Source organism: Cydia amplana, chromosome 3 (genome assembly GCF_948474715.1).
Source record: "Cydia amplana chromosome 3, ilCydAmpl1.1, whole genome shotgun sequence".
Classification (NCBI taxonomy): domain Eukaryota; kingdom Metazoa; phylum Arthropoda; class Insecta; order Lepidoptera; family Tortricidae; genus Cydia; species Cydia amplana.
In genome coordinates this window covers 21,065,289-21,078,012 of record NC_086071.1, presented here as the reverse complement: position 1 = coordinate 21,078,012, position 12,724 = coordinate 21,065,289, and the positions used below count along the sequence as shown (strand labels likewise).

The 12,724-nt window shown below is 37.4% G+C and overlaps 1 protein-coding gene across 1 annotated transcript in view; it reads left to right on the top strand.

The window, feature by feature from the left end:
* The window catches only part of LOC134662764 (protein O-mannosyl-transferase TMTC1-like), a 321,732-nt gene that overhangs the window by 291,826 nt on the left and 17,182 nt on the right, over positions 1 to 12,724 (top strand). The window contains exon 3 of the mRNA XM_063519052.1: positions 8,764 to 8,837. Coding sequence (XP_063375122.1) covers positions 8,764 to 8,837 — 74 coding nt within the window. The remainder of the gene's footprint in view (positions 1 to 8,763; positions 8,838 to 12,724) is intronic.

Genomic DNA, 12,724 nt, shown 5'->3' with positions numbered 1-12,724 from the left:
TTTTTATTGGTTAATTTTGTACATATTTTATTTTCGTAGTGTTTGTAATCTACCTACCTATTTGTAAAATGTGTGTTGTTGCAGCAAACAAATAAACGATTTATCTATCTATCTATCTATCAATGTCAACTAAATTTATCCGACTACCCTAATTTTTTCAATAAATACGGTAAAGTTGTCATGTTATTACAGTTTTACTACGTAGTGGCCGAGAACCGGAGGTGGCCGGTAAACCGGCTAAACTACCCTACTATTCGGTGAGCTTGTGGTCGAAAGTAGGTCTACATTTTATTTTTTTTTCTTCACATTTTGTAGAAATAAATATTCCATGTGTATACTTTTTATAACGAGGAATAGTAGGGCTATTTCATGAAATGTTTATTTTTTGTGTATATATTAAAATAAGGAAAATTTTGGCATTTATTCCGAAAAAAATAAAATAGCAAATTTTTATTTTTAATTTTTTTCAAATTATTTATATGAAACCATATAAATTGAATATCAGAAATTAATTGAGCAGCCTTGAGTTACACGAAAATGATACCAAACTTGACCAAATAGCAAAACTTTAATTTTTACAAATTTCGGGGGGGCACCCCCCCTGAAGTAAAAATTTTGCATCAAAAATTCGATTGGCTCCCCTTCCTAAATCCATCTGTGAGTCAAAAGAGCAACTCTGCAAAAGGAAATTCCATCATCATCATTTGCCGTAAATCGCAATTTTTTGTCGTGTGCGCCAGGGACTAGACCGGTCGTCAATTGACACTACGTTCTTAAATCCGTTCATAGACTTACGAGTAGTCACTAAATAAGATTATAAAAAATTGATTTATTTAATTATTTCCCCTAAACATCATTATAAGCAACTTCACTCACGTTTCACGTCAAAAAAGAACATTGTTTAAAATCTTGTGATGTACGGAACCCTTGTAACGCGAGTCCGACTCCCACTTGGCCGGTTTTTGTGTCTAAGTTTTAAGTCATAATCATAATGTATTGTTTGCCAAATTATTATTAGTCATAAAACTGACAACGTTAACTTTTCAGGAATTTCATAAGGTTAGCCTATAGATAGGTTAGGTTACGTTAGATTTGTTTTATGGCAATCCTGAAAATTGACGCGTTTCTGAACCAAATAAATTATGACTAACGAAAATGCGGACAAACAATACATTATGACTTAAAACTTTTTGGGAAACAATAGAGACCTGGATCATGTTCAGTATGGCCGTAGCAAAATTGGCACGTTTTGTAAATTGCAACCAGACTCAAAGTTGAAGCCGTTAACTTGAAAACTTGCCCGTCGCGATTTATTTCAGTTTCCAATCCAATATTATCTCACCGATACAAGCTTTTATTGCGTTTTACTTGGAACAAATAACGAACTTTAATATTGTCATGGAGGTTTTATGATACCCGGATATTGCATGGGCGGCTTTGTGGCTGTTTTAATATAGGAGAAAGAGAAAAGACGAAGGAAATATACAAACTAAATAATTTAAGAGGAAATATAGGAGGCTCGAGATATCGTAAGTAATTAATGTTTATTCAGGTTCTTTCAAACGATAAAAATTATGAGCTATTACACAACTATGATTGGAAGTTTTTATCATACACTATTATCACTTAATATAATTGGTTCACTGAATCGAGGGCCGAAATAAAAAATTGCGTGGGAAAGAACAAGTGTTGGTTTTTAAAGGGCGATTTGTAATCTGTTGTAGTATTTTTAGTCGGAATTCGATAATGTTTGGTGGTATGTAGGTTTAAGGTCCCTTTTTATAGATTTTCGTAAATAACTCTTAAACGGTAGCCCGTAGCAAGAAATCTTCTACTACATAAGTAATAAAAAAAAAAAAAAAAAAAAAAAAAAAAAAAAAAATGTACATAATATTTTCTACAAAAAAGATTTAGTACACTTTTTCGCTTAATCAATATTTAAAAATATATTAAGGTTGGAAAGTGACGTATAATTTGTTCTAAGGTCGTTTAGTTTTAAGGTTTTTCGTAAATAACTTTTAAACGATAGCCCACAGCAATAAATTATCTTTTACGTAAATAACAATAAAATCGCGTTGAGTTACAAAGCGTAAATGTTACGATATCCAAACGCGTTTGCGTTAATTTTGTATGGGATTTTGAGTTTCCAAAACGTCCCGCTTGACGCACTGTTCAAAATCCCAAACATAAATTAGGCCACCAAACGAAGGAATTACAGCGGAAATAATACATGTGTAAGCCAATTTTAGCATGGGTGTAGGTAATGATGTATTAAACAAGATACTAAAAGTACCGGGGGGTGGGGGTGAAGCTAACGGGTAGGGAGGGGTTTTAAGGTCCCTTTTTATAGTTTTTCGTAAATAGCTCTTAAACGGTGGCCCGTAGCAAAAAATGTTCTATCACATAAGTAATCTACATGTCGGAGCGAGACACCAGAAGGACGTATTGCAGTGTTACAGTTCATAGCTTTAAACGCCTGTATAAAGTTGATTAGCAATGTTTGGCTACGTATTATTTGCTTGTAACGAAATAATAAAGTTGCGTAGTGAATAACACCACCATCTATTGGCGTATTGTTGAACTAAGATGACAGGTAGAAGGCTTTGGAACGTCAAGAGGTGTATCTTGAGTGAACGTAGGCACGAGTGGGCTTTTTGTCGTTATGTTGGTAGACTGGTCAGGCAGGTTTACCAACTTGAATTGGAGGCGGGAGCGGTTGGCTCCGCCACTGGGACTGGCTTCCTTCTTCTTGATCGGACCGCGCTAGAGATCGGACGTTAGCCAAGCTCGTGCCTAATTCGCTACGTTCCTGAAGGCTTATACCTGAAGGATTATTCTGAAAGCTTATAGATTCTCACGTTCTTTAACCGTTTAGCTAAGTGTTTTATTCCAAGTGTTATTTTGATTTCTTATGTGCCATTAGAAGCTTATTTTTGTAAAATAAAGAAACTATGTGTTGTTTTGAAAAGATGTGCCCCGCCGAGTTTGTTGCCGGGTTAAATCTTCTCGGGTCAGAGGTGTAGGGTTGGAGCCGGTGTAGTTTGACTTAAATAAAGATTTGAACGATTTCATGTGATCTTTTTATTTTAATTGAATCCGATTCCATCGTAAGATCGTTTAGTTATTTTGATTATTTAGTACTGAAATATAGTAGGCACTAGTATGGTTAATGAGTCCGAATGTTTATTTCATGCGTTGGTAGCATACCTACTATTTTGGCTGTGAAGTAATACATCGAGGTACCATGCCCACCACCCGCTATCAATAGCCCCACACATTTAGCCCTCTCCCTCTTCGACATACATAAAAAAATTTACAAAAAATATTCACTGCACTTTTTCGCTAGGATCAATTATTTTAAAATGTATTAAAGTGGGAAAGTTACGTATAATTTGTTCTAGGGTCGTTTTTTTTTTAGTTTTCCGTAAATAGCTCGTAAACGGTAGCCTACAGCAAAAAAATATCTTTTACATAAATAATCTATTTGAGATTACTTATAAAATAAATGCTACGTTTTTTCGCTAGGATCAATATTAAAAAAAATATATAAAGGGGGAAAGGGTATACGCCTGACAAGCCTGGTTTAAATATTGATCCTAGAGAAAAAGATTGGATAACCTTTTTGTAAAAATTTTTTTGTTAATTATTAATGTTATAAAACATTTTTTGCTATTGGCTATCGTTTACGAGTTATTTACGAAATACTAAAAAAGGGGACTTTCGAATTAATATTCTCCCTTTAATATTGATCCTAACGAAAAAAAGTAGCATTTATTTTATAAGAAATCTCAAATAGGTTATTAAGAGAATATTAAGAGCGCGTCTAGGTAATTTTGAACACCTCGCCCGCTTAGCAACTTCTGCTGCTGACTGTACCTCCATTTTATTTCGCAACGCCATTCAAAAACAATATGAAACTCGGCCATTATTTTTGATTGAAGAGGTACACTCAACTGCAATTAATGGATCCGCCCGATTGCGTACATTTTATTAATTGCGAACATGCTGACTGTACCTGAACGTCAATTTATTTCGTGCGAATATTAAAACTGTGGTTATTAAACGCATATTGCATTCAGGTATAAAAATATTGCTCCAATTTAATAGCGATGGCGTTGCCCCAGTTTCTACCGAAGCTTGGGCTCCGCTCGGCAACTAATCCCAAGAATCGTAGGCACTAGTTATTGCAAAAGTGACTGGCATTTGACCCTCAAACCATAGGGGAAACTAAGCCTACATCGTAAATTTTAAATAATTGGACTATTCGCCAATTCCCCATACAACAACGGTATTAGGTAGTTCTCAATTTTATTGGACATTAAATAAAAATGCGACAATCTCGGCTCGTTTAATCTACAAACATTAGTAGCGAGCAATTACGGCTGAAACGGCCTTAGGATTCCGTTTACGGCCGTTATGGCGATCGCTTAGCTAATTGAGGCGAATCGGAAACTCATGTAAACCAATATTACTTAAAAGGTTAGGTACCCAAAAATACGTGACATTTAAGTAGATAGTAGGTAAATTTATTTGAAAGGGCTGTATGTGGCATTAGGTGTGGAATATGACATCGTGCAAATGCCCGCCTCGGCTTTTTACAGTGGCATGTTTATGTGTCAACTGTAAAGGGCCACCACGCCGTAAAATCACAAATTCATTTTGATAAGAAAGTTTTATCATTTAAACGTGCTGTTCAATCGTGTAACTCGCCATGGTGATTTGACATAATTGAATAATAAACAAATGATTTGACAGATGTCACTAAAACAAAATAAAATGGCCGCCACAGGCCGCTAAAATCTACTTGCGCCAATTGTAAAGCCCTTTACTTACACCTATGTCAAAGATCTTGCGCAGCATATACAACAGTATTTGAACTGCGCGCAGTAACACGTGGAATAGTTTTTGAGCTCAAGTCAGCCTTCTGTTTATAGTAATTCTAGTTCGTTGTCTAGCACCCATTCTTTGACGTTAATCATCACTAGATGGCGTTGATTATCATAATCGTATCGGTCACGTCACACTGGTTGACTCGTGAACCCAACCAAAGCAATGAGAATAAACAAAAAGCGGCCAAGTGCGAGTCGGACTCGCCCATGAAGGGTTCCGTATTTAGGCGATTTATGACGTATTAAAAAAAACTACTTACTAGATCTCGTTCAAACCAATTTTCGGTGGAAGTTTACATGGTAATGTACATCATATATTTTTTTTAGTTTTATCATTCTCTTATTTTAGAAGTTACAGGGGGGGACACACACATTTTACCACTTTGGAAGTGTCTCTCGCGGTTTAGAAAAAAATGATATTAGAAACCTCAATATCATTTTTGAAGACCTATCCATAGATACCCCACACGTATGGGTTTGATGAAAAAAAAATTTTTGAGTTTCAGTTCAAAGTATGGGGAACCCCAAAAAATTATTGTTTTTTTTTTCTATTTTTGTGTGAAAATCTTAATGCGGTTCACAGAATACATCTACTTACCAAGTTTCAACAGTATAGTTCTTATAGTTTCGGAGAAAAGTGGCTGTGACATACGGACGGACAGACAGACGGACAGACGGACAGACGGACAGACGGACAGACAGACAGACAGACAGACATGACGAATCTATAAGGGTTCCGTTTTTTGCCATTTGGCTACGGAACCCTAAAAAGGGGGAGAGGGGGGTGGTTAACTGCTTGTTACGGTTGTAACTGGAACTGGGATGTGGTGCAAGCCATAGGAGTTAAGACTAATCCCAAAAGCAAGGCATTTATGGTCTGGCCACGACATTGCGCGACTGGCTTCGGCTAAGGCGAAAACCATAGGTGGGAACGAAAGGTCCGATCGCTGTGTCTCGCTCCAAGCATCTTTTGAGCGTCAGCGTCTAGTCAGCGCTATGGAAAATGACTTCGACGAGCAGTTGCGACGAGCAGCAGCCATAGAGTTGGCTGAACGCCGACGCTCGGGAGATGTTAGTGTGGAGTGGTCCTAATACTACAGTCTGACAAGAAATTGTAGAAATTAAAGTGGCAAAGTGGCGTTTGAGTTTCCAAAACTTCCCGCTTGGCGCCCTGTTCAAAATCCTATACAAAATGAGACTTAAGTTAAACGCGTACGTCCGTCACGCAGCCGTCACGCTATCGAATGAAATTTACACTAGGGTCATAATAATTCATTTAACGCATTGGTGTTTATCTCAGGACTGGCCTTAAGGTACTTAGACTTCCGAGCAAAGCGGCTCCGGCGTCACTAACGCAGCGACACTGACGCGGCGACAGAGCGATATATAGTACCTATTATGCAGTATGGAAATGTATGGACTTACTTCCGAGCGCAGCGGCACTGTCGCAGCGGCAGTGCCGCCGCGTCAGTATCGCTCGGCGATAGCGGCCGGGCCGCGGCCTTGCTATGTCTGCACCAGGGATGTTGCGGATGCCGATTTATTGACATCCGCGGACGCGGATGCGGATGTCAAGATAGTAACATAAAAAACGTCAAATATTACATTTTAGTAATTTTTATTTCAAAAAACCGGCCAAGTGCGAGTCGGACTCGCGTTCCAAGGGTTCCGTACATTAAGTCCCACTCACGCTTGACTGCTCATTTCTAATAGGTTTTTTGGTTAATGACTAAATTACGTAGCAGTCTAGCACTTACGCCGATGCTAAGACGTTCCGGTACCGACCTGTTCCATCGATTCCGCATCGATTTTATGCGGATGCGGATGCGGATGCGGATGTTGAAAATAATGCGGAAGTTCCGCGGTTGCGGATGCGGATGCGGATATTCGCAACATCCCTGGTCTGCACAAGCACTGTCACGCAGTCGCTACTATCGCACGTAGTGTCTTGAAGTTTTGGCGCAAGTTCTTGGTGTACCATTGATAAAATAACTGACAAAAACTCCTGAATTATTTATTGTTCTCGTTTAAATAGTTTTTTTTAATCAATATGCTAGTGCCTTCATCTTTTCGACCTATGAAAATTGAGTTGGGTAGGCTTCGCTCCATACTATAATAGAAACGAAGTAAAAGATCGTCATCCTCCTCTTCTTCTAATCATATTTTCATAATTGATCGGTTCGTCCTATATCAACATGTCTGCACCGTATGGAATAACAGCTGCGACTGTCGCCGGAGTCGCGCCGCTCGGAAGTGTATCTGCGTCAGTTACCGCTGCGACACTGACGCAGCGGCTCTGACGCTGCGGCCGTTGCAACAGAGCCGCTTTGCTCGCAAGTCCAGCATTATGTGCAATAAGAATGGGGCATGAATGGGGCCAGTACATCGGTGTGACACTGCTACAACGCGATTGGTTGTTGAGTTCGTATCACGCGCGCGATTGGTCGTAACTATAGTTGCGTAAGACTGCAGAATTGGCTTGAATTCATGCGTGACACCGCTGAACTAGTACCATTTTTAATGCCCGTTAAGACCCGTTCTGAGATATACGTCAATGGTTTAACGAACGTACGTTAGGTACCTATGTGAAAATTATTAATTATTTGTTGACCAAGTATATTTGAACTCTCTTGCCTTAAGCCACACCCCGGCAGTTCTAAGGCGCCGATGACTGGCAGAAGGCGTTTAATATTTAATTAATACACAGTTACACCCGTATAACTGCTACACCCTGTATAACTGTTATTGGGATGCCCTTATTTTGTACTGTTATTTCCGCCATTACAGCTTAGGGGGCAGTTTGCTCTCTTTATGTTGTTTGTTTTGTCTTTAATGAGCATTATGTATTTGTGACGAGTTTTGGGGCAATTGTGAAGTGGCTTTCCATCAAGGAAGGGTCCATGCTTTATGTGCATAAGGGCCTTTCTATCAGAAAAGGGTCCTTATGCTATATGCGCATGGACCCGTCTCTGATGGAAAGCCACAAATGTTAGTTTAGGCAGACTTTTAAACAAAACTTTCGTGAGACTTACCTATACATCCCTACGACCCTACTATAATAATCCATCCACTAATAAATACTAATATTACAAATGCGAAAATGTGTCTGTTGCACCGCTAAACCGCTTTAGTTTAAAATTTGTATCGAGATAGTTTGAGTCCTGACTGTCCCGAGGAAGTCCTGACTGTTACAAAATACTTCATATAAAAAACACACAAACACAAAATTAAAACAAAACACTCAGTCAAAAAATAAGTAATAAAATAAATAATTGCGGTGTTAGTTTACTCTGTGATCTTAAGAGAATTCAAGCTAAATCTTAGGCACTAGAATCTTCTAAAATGTCCTCTCCCCGCCAATTCTTTCCCAGATATATCTTTCTTACCTAGATAGCTCAGATAAATGAGGCCTTGGGGACATTAAAACACTCTCAATTATTTAGAAACTTCCTTCAATGCCACTTTGATATACTGTATTGCTTTCGATCAAAATCACTGTGAAAAATCTCATTGGCGTAGTTAGATGACTTTTGGAAGTTTAAAGAGTAATTCTAGAATAGTAATGTATGTATAATCCTATGTTGATATAGAACCCCTAATGTACATTTCATTCGATGGCGTGACGAGCGTTCGCGGTTGCGTTATGTCTATTTTTTTATGGGATTTTGAACAGCGCGCCAAGCGGGACGTTTTGGAAACTCTCTGTTTCGACATTTTGCTGGGACATCAGTCAGCCGCGACCACGACAAGTGAAACCTGTGTCGAAACGTCGGTAAATAAACGTAGGTAATCAAATAAATTTCGTGATAAGTGTTCAAAACGCGAAAGTTTTGAATATTAAACTCATACTTAATATTATTATTTATTGTTGCAGGTAGCAGGGGTGGTGGGCCGAGCTGATGTGCTGGCTTCAATATTCTTCCTGTCATCAATACTGATGTACCACGGGTGAGTCATTATTAATAAATGAGCGTTTTCCAAAAAAAGTGTATATTTCATTCATGTCTTCAAAATATTGACTTCTTGGGCTCATTTTACTCAGAATCATTTGTACATTCACGCTTCATAAATGAAAAAATGTGTCCCAATCCCAAGATTTCCTTTCCACTTCGTCACATTTTTGTATAAATATTTTTTTTATTTGTATGAACGTGACGTGACGCACTGGAAAAATATTTTTTCATACAACATTTTGCGACACATTTTTTCATGTATGAGGCGTAAATGTACAAATGATTCTGAGTAAAATGAGCCCAAGAAGTCAATATTTTGAAGCCATGAATGAAATTGTAAGTACACTTTTTTGGAAAACGACAAATAACAACAATTTCATTTCATTAACTACAAATAAATAAAATCATTTATGAAAAATCCTTATTACACGTAGATAAGCGCAATACTGCTAATATCGAGGGTACCTACCTAATGTAGGTATGTTTATAGGGGACTAACGCAAAATTTTAATTTTTAATATTAGTGAATTTTTATAAGTTTTAATCAAGAGCAAATACCTACTATGAAAAAAATCTTGAAAATGATTTTTCGCAAGGGCGCACACTAACCAAAACCTTAAAACATTAAGGTCGGCTCGATAAAAAAAAACACGAAAACATGTCTTATTAAATTTATGTTTATTTACAGTACATATGGGGCTACTTTTCCGCACTAGTGCGTAAAATAGCACTTTTCGTGCGTATGTCGAAACTTTAAAGTGCCATATGTACTGTAAAACGTTGTTCGATACACGTGCGAATAGGTAATTCGCAACTCGTGTCGATTTAAAACACTCCCTTCGGTCGTGTTTTAATTTATCGCCACTCGTTTCGAATTTCCTCTTTTTCGCACTTGTATCGAAAATAACTATTTCAATTGTGTTGTATAGGTAGGTATCATTCATTTTAGAAGAAAATAGTTAGTGGTAGGTAGTCCCTGGCTGTAGGGGCTGTGACTAATCTAATCTAAATAATCTGATTAAAACAAGATATTTATCCATCCAAGAACGGTCTACAAAACTAATTTTACGATCATTCATCAAAGAGCAATTCATTTAGTATTTTATCGGAATACGCCTGCAAGCCTTCAGCGATCAATTTGATGCGTAGTTAAACATTGCTAATCGATTCGCTGCAGGCGTTTTGCGAAATGAAACTCTTCTGGCGTAAGGGCGGTTTCGCACTACGTCCGATCTGAATCCGATCCGAACCCGTGAAAATATGGTCGCGAAACCGCTCTAACTCTGATAAATTCTGAGATATAATTATTTCATATCCTGAATTAGAAAAAGTAAACTGTTACTTGAGATCGAAAAAATATGTTATGATAATTATATATTCTAGTATTTTATTTGTGTATTTTATATGTTTTATCAAGTTTTTCAATTGTTTCCAATAAATCGTTTTAAATTTATCTTACTACACCATTCCTACCTTCCTTGCAATGTCTCTCTTTAGCTCGATTGTTGACTAGTACCTAGATAATGCTATTAGGCATTAAGTCCGCCATTTGTACATTTTTTTGTGTTTTGTGCAATAAAGTTTAAATAAATAAATTTTGAGAATAATATGACTAATACATACTATTTTTAACCGACGAAAAAAACGGAGGAGGTTCTCAAGTCGACGCGTATATATATAGGTATATTTTTTTATGTATGATCACGCATAACTTTTTACAGAGTAGTTCGATTTTGATAATTACTTACTGATGGAAAGGGTATACCCCGAAGTTGGTCCCAGATAAATTTGGAGATAAAAATCCAACCTTAAGGGTAGGAAAATAGGGGATGATTGATTTTTCACTCACCGATTGTAATGTATGACCACGCATAACTTTTTACAGAGTAGTCCGATTTTTTTTTCATTCAATTGTCGCGCTCCTAACAATGCGTTAAAACTAAAAATGGAAAAATAAAATAAAATCTTTTTACAAAAAAATAAAACCCCCTTCAAAAAGGATGAAATAAAATATTATCCTTTTTGAAGTCTATGCGTTACCAACGCGACGTGCGTTACAAACGTGATATGTTTGAAGTCGGTGCAAACCAAATAGTAACAATACCAAGTCAAAAATAATCAGCTTTATGGCTATAAATCCCATAGCAGACTGGATAAACTAAACCATATTCAAGTTATAAATTAATTAAAAACACTGCTCAAGTTGTTATCTAACTAGTAGTATCAAATTACCTATTGTTAAATCTATTAGGGCGAAAATAGTCTCCAAATAGCATCAGGTCCAAATATACCCACGCGACAGCGCTTATTGAATTTAGGTCGCTGTTCCGATAATCTGTCAATCCTGTTTCATCCCGATCAAATATTAACTGGATCTAAATATAAACCAGTATCCAGATCCAGCTATAATAATTATCTTATACTTATCTTAGGTGATTCTGATTTAGGATTTGTACTTGTTTTAATACTACCTTGGCATTCGCTCTGGCTGACTAATTATCTTATACTTATCTTAGGTGATTCTGATTTAGGATTTGTACTTGTTTTAATACTACCTTGGCATTCGCTCTGGCTGACGTCTTACGGCCTGGCCACGACATTGCGCGCGACTAGCTTCAGCTAAGGCGAAAACCATAGGTGGGAACGAAAGGTCCGATCGCCGTGTCTCGCTCCAATCTATGGTTGTCGCCTTAGCCTAAGCTAGTCGCGCAATGTCGTAGCCTAAGCCAGCGCGTTAGAGTCGTGTGTCCTTGGACATTTCGCTCGCACTTATGGATAAGCATGAGAGTGGTGTTAGTCAAGAGTCGTGTCCTTTGATTACCCTGCTTTAAAGGGGCCCACTGATTAACAGTCCGCCGGACGATATCAGCCTGTCAGTTAGAACAAAAAGTTGACAGTTCCGAACAACTGACAGGACTGTTAATCAGTGAGCCCCTTAAAACTCGACTTAGTTTTTCAAACTCTTATAATTAATTCGAAGCTCGAGTCCCTTTTAACTTGTTACATACACGAGTCTTTTGTAGAGACTTGAGTCTTTTTCAGATATCCTCTCAATTTATTTACAATATCATGCAATTGACTAGGTACGTACTGTAAAATTGATGTGAAAAGAGGTTCGAGTAGGTATTTTTAGTTAAACACTCAAGACTCGACTCGGGATTAAAAAGACTCGGAAGTTTCTTAAGTGCTGAGCCTTATAAAAACTATTCGAGTTAATCAAAAAACTCAAAAGACTTGAGTTCCTATCAACACTGTGTGAAACTGCGAATCTTGTCAGAATCGTACGCATAATAAAATATAAAGTGTAACAAATTGTAAAAACAGAATCAGCCTCTTAATATCAACTATAATATTCCTGAATAACACACACGACACGACTAAGCTTTCGAGTGTGTAATCGGTTATCCATTTTAGTTCATTGATCATGTGCAAATTAGTATTAAGTGTAAACTTGGGATTAAAATAATTACATCGCGCGTCGTAGTTGCTCATTATGTATAACTTTTTATTCATATATAAGGAAAAAAAAACATGACAAAAACAACAAATAAAAACAATTTAAATAAATACAAACTATTATAAAATAAAATCAAACTAAACAAAATCTAAAAAGGGCCCCTGCGGCAAGGTCTTCAAGGTGCTGCGTTACCCCGCTGAACAGCCAGACTTATGCGTTGAGCGAGGTAACTGATGTTTTCAGGGATCCGTACGTCAAAAGAAAAAAGCGGCCAAGTGCGAGTCGGACTCGCCCATGAAGGGTTCCGTATTTAGGCGATTTATGACGTATAAAAAAAACTACTTACTAGATCTCGTTCAAACCAATTTTCGGTGGAAGTTTACATGGTAATGTACATCATATATTTTTTTTAGTTTTATCATTCT